Raw genomic sequence first — 15,414 nt, 5'->3', positions numbered from 1 at the left:
TATCTTTCTTCGTGATTTCGTGTTATTTGATTTGGTGTTTGGTCATTTGATTTCATTGAAATTTCAATCAAATTTTTAGGAATTTCTTAAAGTTCAGCTAATAGAAATGTTTCCCATTTTAAATTATCCAACTGTGATAAATTTGTAAAAAAAAAAAAAAAAACTAGAAATTTAAACCCTGTCGGTTTGGCAACCCTTTGAATTACATCAGTTGCCTAACCCATTGAAATCATGTAAACACCAGCAGCTGAGTGTGTTTCTGACTTTGTGTGCAAAGTCCACTGCCACATTTGCTTTATTTCATTATTTGAAAGAAGTGTTGTAAAAGAATGTGAATTAAGATGTTACGAAAATTTACCGTGCTTTTCACCAAGTATCCTATTTCGAGAGGCATGGTTGTGTATGCAATTTTATGGCCCAGTTCAGATTTATGTCGTCAACTTGCAACTAGTGGAATTCAAAAGGATAAAATGTATAATTTCTCTTTACAGCATATATACCCTATTTAGCACATTGATGAACATTTTTGTTAAGTTTATTTAGTACATAACATTAAAATAATTCATTTTTAATTGAGTGGATGACATATTTTATTTTGTTGTAGGACTCCTGTTGATTTACCGAGACTGGCCAGGTTCTCTTTATTTGGAACTTTATGGGTTGCCCCTACAGTGTTCACCTGGGTAAAGATATCAAGTAGGCTTATTCCTGGATCAAGCCTACGGGTAGCTGCAATCAAAGCAATCTTAGAACAATTTACATATGGTCCTTTCAGCATCATTGCCTTTTACTTTGGAATGAATCTACTAGAGGGTAAGAGCAGCAATGAAGCATGGCACGAAGTTGAAAATAAATTCCTACAAACGTGGAAGGTAACCAGATAAAAAAATCACTAAAAGTTACAGAGAATCAATATTTTTTTTTTTTATGTGCAATCTATTTCAGACTGGAGTAAAATTCTGGCCTGTGGTTCAGACTTTCAATTTTGCACTGATACCTGAAAGGAATCGAGTAGTATTTGTTGGTTTGGCAAGTTTCATCTGGACTGCGTATCTTTCATTCATGGAAGCTAGCTCATCATAGTACAAAAGGTCAAATCTTGTACAATCCATACACACCAAGTGCAGCAAAGTCAAATGTTTTAATTATACAAAGTCCGTAAACGAATATATTAAGAAGCGCTAATTGCGGCTTTCTGTTTATTTCCTCATTTAAAAAAAAAGAAAACGAACGACAAACATCTTAAGAAGGATAATAGAAAAGCACTCTCGGTATTTAAAAAAAAAATAAAAAAAAATATGGCAGAATCAGAATTTTCAATTGTTGTATCAAGGTCCATGGGTTTATTTTTTAGAGTAAAATGAAAATTTGTAATTGATGTAATTGTAATTGAATGATCTCGATATTGAGCGGATTCAACCAAGAATGTCAAGGAAACTAATATTTAGTCAAACACTAAATTACCGGCCGCCATAATATTTTGCGGATCAACGGTACTTTTAATGGAATGGAGAACGTTGATAGCATTGGACGTTAAAATGGAAGGCAACCACTTTTTACGAATTTTGCCAACGCCGTGATGGTGTGACAAGGAGCCTCCGGATGCCATAATTTCATCGCGAGCAATAATCTCGAGCTCTTCATAAACTTCTACGGCCTGCAGCATGCTCATGTTTCCATAGTTAAAGCCAAAGTAGAAATAAATGCAAGCACCAGCATCGTATACTTGAGTGACTCGAGCCGAAATAAACGAGTGCGAAAATTTGCGGTCTAGTAAAAACACAAAGAAAGAACAACCTCGATGTAGTTAAAATATACAAAACATAAAATGATAACAGTAGTACCAGCGCATTCCTTTTCCAAACGGCTTTTTGTGTTGTTAACGACATTAACGACACGGTCCCATGGAACTGACGTCTCAAACGATTCCGCAACAACGCCATAATCCAGTCCAATATCCTATAAATAGAACAAGCGCGTCCACTTTAAGTACTTCAAGTCACAACGCGAAATATGACATTTACCCTGATGTAAGCGATGGCAAAAGTCAGTTGATAGCCTCGCTTTCCGTTATGTTCTCCTGCTGGAATACCCTGAAATTCAATGCCTATGCCAGTCAGTTTCTCTTCTTGAATGGCCACTTCTTTGACTGTCCCTTCCATGACAATCGTAGCGACACAAATCTTTTCAATGTCTAATCCTTTCAAACGAGTCAGGTAAAAGTTCTTGAGGCCGTCGACCATTAGGCCGAATGGGCCCTTTGAGGGTCGCAGTGCTTGGCCAAACTGGAACTGCTGATTATCCATTAGACGCAAGGAAGCCGGCTGACAGCGCTATTGGAGAGGAAAATACGAATTTTAAAAGTGACCAAAAAACATGAAAATCAGATATAATGACTTACATCGCGAGCAACTTGTCTCATGAATTTAACTCCGCAATCAAAATCTGGAAAGACGAATGAAGCATATTTTCGTACAGGTGGAACGGGGCGGATCTTAATAGTTACCTCCGTAACCACTCCCAGGGTTCCTGTTAATTTGAAATTGGATATAGATGCATAATAAATGGCACAATTAAGGAAAGGATCCCAGACCTTCTGATCCGATCATCACGTGATTCATATCGGGCCCAGTAGAAACTCTTGGATAAGTTCCGCTGCTTCGCCATTCGCCGTTGGGCGTCACGGCTCGCAATGCAACTACCAAGTCTTCAATGTTGCCATAGCGGTTTTTCTTCATGCCTGAGGCTCTTGTGGCTACCCATCCACCGAGACTATTCGAAAGAAAAAATAGCTATTAATATTTGAACTTGCGGTAAACTTAATGATCATATCAAATGAAAATGAGTTAATGAAGTACCTGGAAAATTCATATGAATCAGGTTCGTGTCCTGTAGTATAGCCTCTTGCCTGTAATCGATCTTCCAAATCTTTTCCAATAATTCCAGATTCGACATGAGCCACCAAATTCCCATCGTCAATCCACAAAATTTGGTTCTAGAAAAAATAAGAATTTAAAAAATGAAAAATACCCAACAGATGGTCTGTAAAGTTATACCATCTGTGAAGTATCTAATGAGACTATCATTCTTTTTTCTCCATGTTTACAGTCCACTGCTCCGGTTACGTTCGTTCCCCCACCAATGGGTACGATAGCGACATTATGTTTAGATGCTAGGGTTATCAATTCTTCCACGTGAGAGTGACATTCTGAATAATTGAAAGATATTTTTAGTAACCAATTTTGATTGGCAATTCTTTGGACTTAAAAAAATTCACCTGGCCAAACAACAACATCTGGTATCCTGAGGAACTGGCCTCCTCTCAAAAGGGCGATGTCATGCAATGTGTGTCCATGGGCACGAAAGAGCCTGTCCATTCCCTCAAAAGAGAATGTGATTTTGGTATTTTTCAAATCGCTGACAAAGCCTATCGAAACAAAACTTTGATCAAGAACACAATAAAAAAAAACACAAACAGGTTTACAGTACCTTCATTCACAATTGGGGGTGGATAACTTGGTTCGCCTTGAGGGTCCTTCTTTTTCGCAGGATCAACACCAATTGTAGCGTAAGCCCAATCAAAGAAGTGTGGAAGATCAGCACTGGCAATCTCATATCGACTGCCACTGAAAGTGAAAACATATTTTGGATTTTGTTCCGTTCCGAGATTGCTCAAAACAAAACCGGAATCTTCGTAGCCCCATCCATTCCATCGTAGCAATTCTTGGCGCTTTTTCGGAATAGAGCTTGGTACTTTAGGGCCTGCTGCCTTTCCATCTGTGGGTCAACAAAAAGTCGATAAAGATAGTGGAAAGATAACACGTTCAACGAATTCCATTATGCGGCATATCATACAGTCATACGAACAAAGACCGTGAAGGGACAACTCAAATAATCAATAACTCGTGTGTCATCAGACAGTATAAGTTGTCACTTGGCAAATAGAAATGTCAAAACTGGTTTTTCGTCTGCAGTCTACAACTGTTCTAAACACACGTTGAGAAAAGGTAACATGAACCGAGAAAAAAACCGATGCCAGATCGAGTGAAATTACACCGGCAAACAAATGACATTGGCAGCAATAAGATTTTGACGATGAAACATTCAAATGGCAAAGGTAAACCGTACCGGAATCTCTGGAAAGATGACGGTGAATGACAGCCAAACGATCAGCACTTGAGTCGGCCATTTAAGAATAACAAAATTTTGTGTTCTGTTATGTTGGCGGCTGGAATACGGAGGTTCAAATCGAACTAAGCGCCCTCCACAACTTGAAAATCCAGTCAAGCAAAACTACGATGCGATCACGTTTGCCAAAAAAACAACCAAATCGATAAAAAATGATTAAAAAAATAAAACTTTTGAAAAAACTAAGACGATGAAGATTCCCCAACCGCTTGGCGGTCGGTGCAACGCTCAACTGAGAGCTTCTAAACAACACACGCACACTCGGTTTTTACCATGTCCCCAATCCCCACCCCTCCTCCTCCTCTCGTTTCTCTTTCTTTCTATACATCGTATATATTTAAGGTGTTCTGAGTGGGTTCCTTCTTCTTCTTCTTATCACTTCTTGCCAGAGTTCCCTATCCAAACCAACCACCATCACCCTAAAGCTCACCTTTTCACAAGATATGAATTGTGTGCATAAGTCTCTGTACAAACAGAAACCTCAACCAATAGAGTCCTTATAATCAGCAGAAAAAGCTAGAAAACAAAAAACAGAATGAAACCTTGCTGGGCAGGTTTTTTGGGAATATAAATACCATTTTTGTCTACACGCTGTCTGTCTGTATGTAGGCTATTCACCTGTCAACGATTTTTTTTTTCAGGTAAGAATTGCTCGTTGGACCGGTGCTCCAAGCCCGTAAATAATCAATTAACCGAATAAATGGGTTAGAAGTGATGGCCGCGCCTCATTGGCCAGCATGTTTGATGCGATAAATAATTCGCGTATAACATATTCGAATGATTTGAAAACACTTCTTGGAATCAGGCTATAAATACATAACCTCATTTTGGATGTGATCCAACACTCCACGTGTGTATTGATTGCTGGGTGTGGTTTCTTTGTCCCTTTTTTCGATGACATCAAATTTTCTATTTATATAATAACGTCTCAACCGTCGTTGTCGTCCTTTTGAAATTGTCGGCAACTTCCTCTCAGTGAAATCGGTTTGAAGATAAAACCATAAAACAAGTGGAATTATGATGATTATTACGCTGCGATAATAAAAGTTTGATTCGTCGACAGAGATAAAAAGAAAGTCGTGCGTATCAAGCTCGGTGAACTGTAAATTTTTGTATTTTTTTCAGCTCTGGCCAGCAACGAAATAGAAAATGGATGACTATAATTATTATTATTGCCGAGGGGATAGATGATATGGTTCACGGATGTATACATTTTCTCTAGCTCCTTTTCTCATAGTTATAGTGTCAAAATGTTGAAATTGTAATTAGACGTCCGCTTGAAATGGATATAATGTCTACCAACAGACGGCTGGCTGGCAGGCACAGCGTATAGGACGCCATTATTTATACATTCGGGAGTTAAACTCCCGGTATTATACCTTCTGTGTCTAAACACTTTCTTTTGCAAGACGTTTCTTTCGGTCAATCGACCAAATCGATGTCGACTACTGGAATGCTGTAAAAGACTGATGATGGTATATACTATAGAGATGTAATAAGAACCAAAAAAGACAACAGACCGGACGAACGATGGTCTTATCGATCACCTTGCGGCAGTCGGAAATCTCTCAGTCACTCACACCTATTTCCCTTGTGCCTTCTTTTGTTTTTATTGCCCTGCAATATAGTATAGCCCAATAATAATATGCATAAAACTAAATACAAAGATTTTATGCCTTTTACAATAAATGCTTTGAACATGTTTGAAAAATAAAGAAAGTTTTTGACGTTGGGAACTGGAGGCCTTTTTTACGCCGTCATATCAAAAGTTACTCAAGTCTTTCGGCAGGTGTAATCCTGAAATGATGTACAATCAAAGTGAAATTTCTACCTAGGAAAATAAAATACTCACCGTGACGTCATTTTGAAAACGGATTATAATTTTTGATTGACAGACGTGTTTTCATGAACCTTCGAATGTGAAATAAAAGTAAAATGGGAGAAAAAGAGAAAGGGATGATGATGAAAAAGGTCAAATTCCGCTAGTTCCCTCGCACTCTCTCTCTCTCCCTCTCCCTACCGACTATCATAGGGAAAAACACAACTGTGACTCTCTCAGTAGTGAATGTTTTTCCCCTCCAGGCAACACACACATTCGAATATTGTTTTCTCCTTCAGCTATGGCGTGCTAACCTCCAATTTGAAATCAAACAACTCGATTGCTAATAATGAAAACCAGTTAGGATATGCTGAACCAGACACAGGCCGTTTTCGTCTTATATACTCCAGCCTACTAGGCTACTGTTTGTTATTTCATTAGTTTGACATCAAGCGTAATAAAATAATGTTGTATTAGATCGATGTCACCTGCGGCCAATCAAATTATTACGTCACGTTTCCGTATTGTTCAAAATTGAAACGTCAGTGATGTGCGTTGTGGCCTACTTTGAATCGCCTGCCGCACAAATTTTCTTCTTTAAACACAAAAACGGAACCGAAAAGAACACGATTTTGTGCCGGGAGTGAGGAGGGGGGGGGGGTGGGCTTATCAGCCGGAGGCAAGAAGAATTTTTGACTAGATGTGCGTTTAAGAAAGAAAGAAAAACCTGAGCCGTTAAACCACACACAAAGCTCGTCACTGTAGGACTGTAGGTGCTGTCTGACCTAAAGGCCCGTAGGCAACTGATGAACTTTTCCGAGGCATTTCCGCTTTATGTAAATCAGGCCGTCATTTGATGTAGATTCATGTGTCACCTGTCGTCATTAAACAGTTGATTTACCGAAAATACTCTTTTGTCTATTGTTGACGCTGTCATAGGTGAGTTCTATTAAAGTAAAAAGACGAGAAAATCAAATGAATTCGATTTTCTTAGCATGCAGGTCAAATTGGCTTATATAAGCAAAAAAAAAAAAAAAGTTACGTAACTCTTCAAGATAGCCGCATTGAAACAGCTGGCGGCAAAATTCCGTCACTGAGCGCACAATTCTTTTAGGGCTCTCTCCCGCTCCTCATTCAAAATACTAGTATTACAGTTGATTGCGCCCTCTCTTTTTACGTGAGCGGCAAAAATCTATTTCCCTAAAATGGCGATAAATTGGAATTTAAAAAAAAAATCGTACCCAATGTGCTATGCTATAAACATAAAAGGGAACCAGAAGGTCCGCGCATGCAAAATAGCATAAGCTATACGTGTCAGGCTCCAGAGATGGCGTTGCGGCCGATTCGAAAATGTCAGAAGTGAACATATGTCACGTAAGAGACAGAATGGATGGAAACAGTGGGGAAAAATACGAGGATAAGTTTCTTGCTTACCTTCACACCGCAGATATTCATCATTCATATTATTTGTTAACAATAATGACAATTCTAGTCCTGAAGCGCCATCTTTGGAGCTTCCCAGGCCAGCTCAACTCCCCAGCGTAAGCGTGTCAGTGATTTACACATCAGGTATAAAAAAGTGCTTACATAACAATGGTTGAAACTACGAATTAAGAAATGGATATCCGACATCTAGCAGTCAAAGAATGAACTAGCAATGTTTACCTGGGTTTCTGGTGAAAGGAAGGAAAAGGATTTCATAAAAATAACATCCTAAACATTTTACTTGATTGATAATTTAATTTCAAAAGACAAAATGTTTAGTTAGGTTAAAAAAAATAAGAGTCTAGTCGACAACACAAAAGTTAATCAGCAAGTATTAATGTCATTTATTGAATTGCCATTGCTCTATTATGTACAGGCCGCGCGCTTTCAACGAAATATAATGCGAGGTGATTTCAAAAAATGGATGTCTAGGTTTTTGGTAAAAGATGAATCATATGTACAGATGAGGGGTGGATGGGTCAATTGTTGGCGTGAAGAGATCTTCATGAATGAGAGTTTGTTTTCTTAAAAATCAAGGGGAACAATTCAATTGAAGCTGGCAAATTGGATGAATTTACTTTTTAGCAACGGCTTTCTTGGTGGCGGCTTTAGGGGATTTCGCGACTTTGGCGGCCTTGGCTGCGACAGCCTTCTTGGGTGCGGCTTTCTTGGGAGAAGCAGCTGGTTTGGCCACTTTGGGCTTTGGGGCCTTAACGGCCGCCTTCTTCGGGGAAGCGGCTTTCTTGGCTGCGACCGGTTTCTTAGCTGCTGGAGCAGCGGCCTTTTTAGCGGCGGCCGGTTTGGCAACCTTGGGCTTGGCAGCGGCCGGTGCGGCTTTCTTGATGACAGTCACCTTCTTGGGAGAAATGGGCTTCTTTGCCGCAACCTTGGGCTTCTTGGGGGATGTAGCCTTCTTGGCCACTTTGGGCTTCTTGGCAGCGGCCGGTTTGACTTCCTTGGCCACCTTCTTTGGCTTCAGAACTTCGGGCGACACACGGAAAGATCCAGCAGCGCCAGAGGCACCCTAAACAAAATAAAAAAATAAAAATTGAATAAAATGTTTCCACAAAATTCAGCGAAAACGAAATTTACCTTGGTGTTCACAAGAGTTCCGGCGGTCATGCCTTTCTTGAGGGCATTCTTCACGCGAATATTGGCAGATTTGGGATCAGTGCCGACCTAATTGATTTAAAAACAAACGATTGTTAGATAATTGTTAATGAACAAACGAAATAATAAAAATAAATTACCTGGAAGTTGGCGAGGATGTACTTGAGGATAGCCTGACGGGAAGATCCTTTGCGTTCCTTGAGTGCAATCACGGCCTGAGTGACCATCTCGAGGTAAGGAGGATGAGCCGATCCAGCGGCCGATTTGACGACCTTCTTGGGCTTAGGGGCAGCAGCCACTGCCTTGGCGGGAGAAGCCACTTTCTTGTCGGCAGCCGGACGAGTCCTCTTCACAGCCGGAGATTTGGCAGCCTTTGATGTGGCTGCCTTCGCGGCCTTCTTGGGCTTGGCTGCGGGAGAAGCGGCAGCAGCGGCGGGCTGTTCAACGGTTTCGGCAACAACGTTTGTTTCTTCGGCCATCTTGGAATTGCTGAATGAGGTGGAGAGAGAGAGAGAGAGAAAACTGTGGTGTGTACTCGGTGAGTGCGTTATCCTGACTGGAGGGGGGAGTCGCCTATATGTAGTCGGGTGGCGGACGTTTCAGAATGAACGCCCAAAAGTGAGGCCCTTTTTCTCTAAAACCGGGGACAGCCAGGAGGACTGTGCTTTGCGTTCGGCTTTTACCAATTGTTTCGTCAATTTCTAATCATCGCATCAAATTGAAAAAAACGCCATTAAAAAGATCACGTTCTCTTCTATCGGAATATGTAAAATTCAATTCTTTAAAAAAATTTCGTCCCATCCATAGTGGCTGGATTCGCTCGTCGGTCCCGTCACGTTTTGGCAATGCTCTTCAATTAATTATCACCACCTGTTATTTTTCAAGTAAATCATTATCAAAATACCAACACTCGATTCAGGAGAGAATTCTCTATCGGAATCTGTTGGTTGCAGATTTTTACGAACATTAGGCGAATCTGTAAAAATCGATAAAGTTGAACAAGAAACACAAAACGACGGTGGCTCTTCGCGCGCGCGCTGAGCCCATCTTGTTTTCTTCCACCCGATTGTCTCTCTCACTCGATTCTTTTTCACAATTTTACCTACGAGAACATTGCAGAAACGAATAAAAACTTACATCTAAAGAATCTGCATGACAAGAGGAATCTGCCAATGTCAACCAAAATTCGAATCGAGCTCGTTTTGATGCTCAATTCTCTGAGCGAAAATTTGCATCGTTACTCGGCTTGGGCACAAACGAGTCGAAACATTTTCGTCAGCATTTCGTTCGTTCCTCTTCTCGTCAGGACACTCGTTTATTTAATTCATTAAATCAAAAGATTATATTTTTATAGTTATCAAGTTAATAATAATACTGCATTACGTTTAACCTTTGCATTAACTGAAAATTAATTGCAGAAATCGTCATTTTTTCAAACGGAATTATTCGTTGAGAGTACAGAAACTCGACTCGGTGAAAACGCGTCGAACCGATTTGAAACCGAAACGACCGTTGGAGATTCGTAAATATTTCAACTGCAATTTACTTAATTAATAGTCATCTTTTTCGATTGATAGTTTACATCATTCGATAGAGAATTTTCACGTGATCATGTTTCCAGTCATCATCACGTGAATTTCCAATTCTCTACTATGTTTCGCATTAAATAAGTTGAGGCGAAGAAACGGCAGCTGAAATGAGAATCCGAGTCGGGTCTATGATGGCCGCCCTCATGATCTGCGGACGCAATTTCCCCAAGTTTGACGTTGTAACTTTTCTGTTCGTTTCAACGTCGATTCGTCGACTTTTCCTCTAGCAAATTACATCAAACGAACCAGAAAGATTCGAGGGATCCGAATCTATAAATATTCTGACACAAAACTCGACATTTCCACTCTAAATTGTCATCAGAATTTGAAAACGGGCGTTGGCGTCGGTTGAGACAATGACCTCCGAGAGCGAGATATTGTTTCTCATCGAGAAATTGGATTCGACTCTTTTATTTTTCTTGTCTTTCGTTTGCTTTCAATAAAAAGTCGTGTCGTGATAAAGAAATGAGTTAATGCGAATCGTTAAACAAGAAACGAGGCAACATTGGAATTTTATTTTCTAATTATTGACCGAGAGTGGAAAGACGGAAATAACCGTCGAGACTAGGCACAGCCGAGAGAGTTGAGCTTGTGCGGATTGCATCGAGTAGAAATCTCGTGACGACGTGAAATCGTCGTCTTTGTTCCAATTCGATTACTTTAGAAGCTGGCTGATATGCTCCTTTTTTATTTTTTGGTTTAGCGTCAATGTCCCTCCATTTATTAATACAAGGATGCGTCAAAATATTTTTCTCTTGTCAAGTTTAGACTCAATAACCTTGCAACATTTTCATTGAACGAAGGCTTGCGGTACTCGGTTAACGGGAATGGCATAGTACTATAGTAGTACTACGTAACGTAGGCAGAAACTGCAGAAATGAGGTCGAACCGAATCACGGTTTCTATATAAGAGTTGTGAGCGTGAACGTGATGCTAAAAACAAGTTTTTCCCTATGTTTTTCATAGTTGTTTAATTCAATTTAGCCTCTAGTCTTCAACAAGTTTTTGGCCAACAGCAAAACGATTGTGCCCAGTTCGTGTTCTTGTAAAGAACATCCCGTTCGATCTGGGATGCCAACTATAACAAAATTGTCATTGTTAATGTTCTCATAATTTCCTCCAACTAACTGGAATATGTGCGAAATGGTTTAACATTTAAGAGTCCCAGATTTCTCTTGTTAAGGAGATTTAATTTATTTTTGATCCACGTTCAAGGATGTTTGGTAAACTCTATCTCGGCCTAAAATACTACTATCTTGTCGAGATAATGGTGGGTGGTTGCTACACTGCGTATACATTTTCCCGCGCCCGCCAAACAAAATATTCCGTTCTTTTTCTTCTTCTTCCTCCACTAGCGCCACTACTGTGCCTGCGGTTCGCCCAGCAGCCAGCTGGACAGCTTCCTTTCACTAACAACACAAAAGACTCACATGTTGTATATAGAAAAAATCCTCCAATCTGTCCTCCCTCGGTTTTTTTGTGTTCCTGGCAGGGTCTGCCAACTCATGTTTTATTCAATGATCGTTTTAATAGAGTTGATGGGCTATTCAACGTGAAAATGCCTCACGATCCAATTTACTACATGTACAGTATAATTAGAACTTCAGGTCTTACTAAAAATAGAATTTTGCTTCAGTTATTGACTTTAGAACTATTTTTGAAAAAATGGTTTAACGAACAAAACCAAAAATGGTAATTTTAGTTGGGAATTTGGCGGGAAACATTTTACTGGGTTTGAAAGAAGAAATGGCGGGAACAAGTATGGCTTCATCAACTAGTTTGACTAGTTTGAAGCAGATGTTCAGAACCCCATTCGTACTAATCCTTTATCAGAATAAAATCCCAAGGTAATTTTCAGCGCGAAAAAGAATCGAACCATTAGCATCAAAACTGGAAAAATTTATCGGTATCTTTTATAAATCCCCCAGAGGTTGTAAAGTTGATGCGCAGGTAATAATAACACAGAGGAAATGCTCTCCACGGGGGAAACGCACATTCCATTTCAAGGGCTCCGATTGGCCATTGAGGGAGACCAACATAAATTAGTTTTTTTTTTTTTTTTAAGTAACTGCCTAAATAGATGGTGGAAGTAACGAGAGTCAGGTGAGTGGGGTGATTCTTGGCGGGAAAATGCCACAATAGACCGGAAACACTGTCTAATTTGATGTTTTTGAATTACAACCTTCATCAAACAATTCCTGAAAATGGGCCGAAATAAAGACAAACTTTTTATTTTATATTGTAAAAAATTATTACACCTCAATTTGTTTGATGATCGCCCCCAATAGATTTTTACATGAGCAAAACTAGTTAGGATGAGGTTTAAAGCAAAAGCTCATCAAAATAAGTCAACAAAAAAGTTCAAATTGTGCTTTACAATCAAATAGAAGACATCACCAGTGATCACTAATTCATTATTACTTGTGATGACTCTGACCATTAACAGAAATGGAATCGAAGCACAATTTTTTGGGGGAAATCAGACCTGGTATAAAAGCAAACCCAACTTTGCATCACAATGTGGAATGTGTTCATCTATTTCCTTCTGCGGGAACTATTGCTGGAGTGATTATCTCGTTGGAATTCGCGGAATGGTTAGTTTGTATCTGGATTGGAGGAGCAGCCGGAAGCACAACCGCAAGGCTTATGTTGTTTAGGCGCATCTTTTCAGTGGTGGATTGGAGTACCACTTGGTTATTGGATGCCAATTTTTCGTTTTCTTCTCCTGAAAAACGGAACTCATTAGGACGAATCAATAACAAACAGATCCTTAATCAAGCAAACTACGTCAATAATAATTTTAAAAGGGACACACACACACAATAAAAAATAATAGGAATTCGCCTGAACCAAATGCTGACCTATTGAAGCTAAGAGGATCATTGAAGGATTTATCACCAAGTCTGTTAAAGCTGTCCACCATGTTTGCTGGTGGTGAAGACTGTGGCAGCAAAAGGTCAAATTTGGCTTCAATTTCCTTCAAACTGGGCGGCAGAACAGTTTCAGCGTGAGTTTCTGAATATTCTTCTTCCGCGTAGATGTTGGCAGCAGTTCCCAGAACAAGAATGCCCAATCCGCACACCAACAGTACCTGATGGACGGAGAATAGTTCATTTATTAGGATAATTGATTGATTAATTAAGTAGTATGTTCAAGACTCACTTTGGCGATCCAGCGTTCACCAGAGGTCGATGGAGCAACTTGTAGATAAATCCACGCAGGCGCCACGGAACAGACAGCAGTTCCTAAAGTGGCACCAACCAAACCTAAAACAAATTCTACATTCGGAATGCAGATACCTAAAAGGAAAATAATTGGAATAAAAGGAAATAATAGGAAACATCTGGAAAAAATTACCGATAATTAACGTGGCAACGACTATGATAAAAGTTAAAATTTTAAATCGGGAATCCGAAAGTGATCCGGTGGTTCCTCCCGACATACTAGACTCCATCTGCTGATGAAGGGATTCCTTAATAGGAAATACAACACATTATAATAATAGCTATTTTAGAAAGAAAAAATACAGTAGCAACACACACCCTTCCATAGACTAATGAATGGAAACTTGTCCTACAAGGCAAAACACACAAGGGGAAGCTCAAAATGATGGAGAGCAGGAAACCAGCTTTCATCAAGTCAGTTACAAAGGAAGGCTGAAAACTTATAAGGATATTGCCTACAAAATTTTAATCGGTTAATTTCAAATTGAGCTTTACAAATAACGTTGAAACTGTTTATAATACCAGTAAAGTGAGTATCTGCGAATGCTAGGTAGCCAGCTATTCCTACTCCCATGTAAATAAACGTACAGAGGTCAATGGCTGAAGATACCACTCGATCCATGGCTTTGAGTGAAGGTTCAGGTAGAGATTCGTACACCTCAAAAACTTGCCTGAAAATGTAAAACCCCCAAAAAAGTAGCGATGGATAACTTATTCTGGACGACTATTGTCACTTACGTCTGGCATGACAGAGCCATCGAAAATATTGGAACACATTGAAGTACACCACCAAATCTCCACACTTCAATGTTCGACGATATTCCTTCGGTGAGACCTTGGACTCCAGCCTCAAAGAAGGACTGAATAAAAAATAAACATTCATTATAGATTTTTTACAACTTGCACACTTACTTGGCACACTGCATATTTTATAAATGTTTGTGCATGTATCTCTGTTCTTTTATTTTACCTTCAGAACCAACAACATGTACATGGCTACTGATACTGTGGACATAACATTCAATGTTTCAATATCTCTCAGGAGGCTGAGAGGTAATATGATGAACATGCTGCTTCCTACATTGATTCATGACATTAAAATGATATTATAGAGAAATCTAACATTACATTACAGTAAAAACACAAACACGTACCTGCCATGAGAAGTATTCGTGCTGAATGAAATGAATAATTCAGTCCTATTTTGTTTAATATCTCTGGACCAAGATCACCAAGCACGACCAAATAAGCAATACAGCAACCCATGTTGTAGCCTATGATACACACTTCAATCCATAGTTTTCCTAGTGGCCCCATAACATCATAAGCTAAAATAGAATGAAAAGATTTATTTTGGTAAAGGTATAAGGAAAAATTCAATCAAACTTCATCTTTAGTTTATTGTTTTCGTTTGACAATACCTAAAACTTCATAGTTTCTCCTCCTCGAAATCAAAGAGGATTTCACAAGTTGATGACAGCAAAGTTTTGTCATGATGCTGTTTAGATAGAGTATTATAGAGCCCAAGATGATTCCACACTGTAAGCCAAAATTCAAAGATAATTATTTAAAATGTTGAATCCAAATAAACTATATAAAAATAACAAGATAGGTATGCATACCTGTTTGAAACAGAATGGCATGGACAAAATACTTGCACCAATAATTGAATTGGCCAACATCATTGTGTGTTTAGCATTCCCAGACAGAAAGGAATCAAGTTTAATCATTTTCCTGATAATAATGGTGCTTGTCTCGTAGGTACGCACGTGAAAATGTTCTTAGTATAACAACTTTTAATGAAACAAACTCACACTAGCATTTAAGGAAATTGAATTCACAGCACTCACATACAGTTTTTTTTTATAGTATGTAAAATATTTGCAGCAACATTCTTTGACTGTTTGACGTGTAAAAATGACTGACGTGTAAAACTTGATTTTAAAGCAGTAAACAAACCCTTCAGACGATTGCAAGCTCCTCCCCTTTATTCTGCTGT

At 39.2% G+C, this 15,414-nt stretch overlaps 4 protein-coding genes and 1 long non-coding RNA gene across 7 annotated transcripts in view; 1 reads left to right on the top strand and 4 right to left on the bottom strand.

The window, feature by feature from the left end:
• LOC124328788 overlaps positions 1-15,414 on the bottom strand; it is a 46,657-nt gene that overhangs the window by 10,240 nt on the left and 21,003 nt on the right. The window lies entirely within an intron of this gene.
• Positions 191-1,185, top strand: LOC124328773 (mpv17-like protein). The gene is made up of 3 exons (XM_046787613.1): positions 191-472; positions 605-872; positions 946-1,185. Exons 1-3 carry the CDS (start codon positions 342-344, stop codon positions 1,081-1,083), a joined length of 537 nt encoding a protein of 178 aa, XP_046643569.1. The 5' UTR covers positions 191-341; the 3' UTR covers positions 1,084-1,185.
• Positions 1,189-7,580, bottom strand: LOC124328727 (alkyldihydroxyacetonephosphate synthase, peroxisomal-like). 2 transcript variants are annotated; one of them, XM_046787553.1, is made up of 10 exons: positions 7,442-7,580; positions 3,490-3,777; positions 3,278-3,427; positions 3,057-3,208; positions 2,859-2,995; positions 2,594-2,772; positions 2,402-2,529; positions 2,025-2,333; positions 1,845-1,959; positions 1,189-1,770 (listed from the first exon to the last, which is right to left on the bottom strand). In XM_046787553.1, the coding sequence occupies exons 1-10, from the start codon at positions 7,467-7,469 to the stop codon at positions 1,445-1,447; spliced, it is 1,812 nt and encodes a 603-aa protein (XP_046643509.1). In that variant the 5' UTR covers positions 7,470-7,580; the 3' UTR covers positions 1,189-1,444. The 2 variants fall into 2 exon arrangements, with proteins under 2 accessions (XP_046643509.1, XP_046643508.1); XM_046787552.1 differs by lacking the exon at positions 7,442-7,580 and adding an exon at positions 4,129-4,443.
• LOC124328758 (histone H1-delta-like) lies at positions 7,822-9,171 on the bottom strand. Its single transcript, XM_046787594.1, has 3 exons — positions 8,743-9,171; positions 8,585-8,671; positions 7,822-8,516 (listed from the first exon to the last, which is right to left on the bottom strand). Exons 1-3 carry the CDS (start codon positions 9,079-9,081, stop codon positions 8,067-8,069), a joined length of 876 nt encoding a protein of 291 aa, XP_046643550.1. The 5' UTR covers positions 9,082-9,171; the 3' UTR covers positions 7,822-8,066.
• Positions 12,407-15,396, bottom strand: LOC124328733 (putative sodium-coupled neutral amino acid transporter 10). Of its 2 annotated transcripts, none has more exons than XM_046787560.1 (11): positions 15,038-15,395; positions 14,837-14,954; positions 14,570-14,743; positions 14,386-14,492; positions 14,154-14,275; positions 13,938-14,086; positions 13,734-13,870; positions 13,549-13,663; positions 13,354-13,490; positions 13,090-13,282; positions 12,407-12,916 (listed from the first exon to the last, which is right to left on the bottom strand). In XM_046787560.1, exons 1-11 carry the CDS (start codon positions 15,143-15,145, stop codon positions 12,723-12,725), a joined length of 1,554 nt encoding a protein of 517 aa, XP_046643516.1. In that variant the 5' UTR covers positions 15,146-15,395; the 3' UTR covers positions 12,407-12,722. The 2 variants fall into 2 exon arrangements, with proteins under 2 accessions (XP_046643516.1, XP_046643517.1); XM_046787561.1 differs by having other exon boundaries at positions 12,730-12,916; positions 13,053-13,282; positions 15,038-15,396.

This window comes from Daphnia pulicaria, chromosome 3 (genome assembly GCF_021234035.1).
Source record: "Daphnia pulicaria isolate SC F1-1A chromosome 3, SC_F0-13Bv2, whole genome shotgun sequence".
NCBI lineage: Eukaryota > Metazoa > Arthropoda > Branchiopoda > Diplostraca > Daphniidae > Daphnia > Daphnia pulicaria.
Note: the sequence above shows the minus strand (reverse complement) of the source record. Positions and strands in the feature narration are given on the sequence as shown.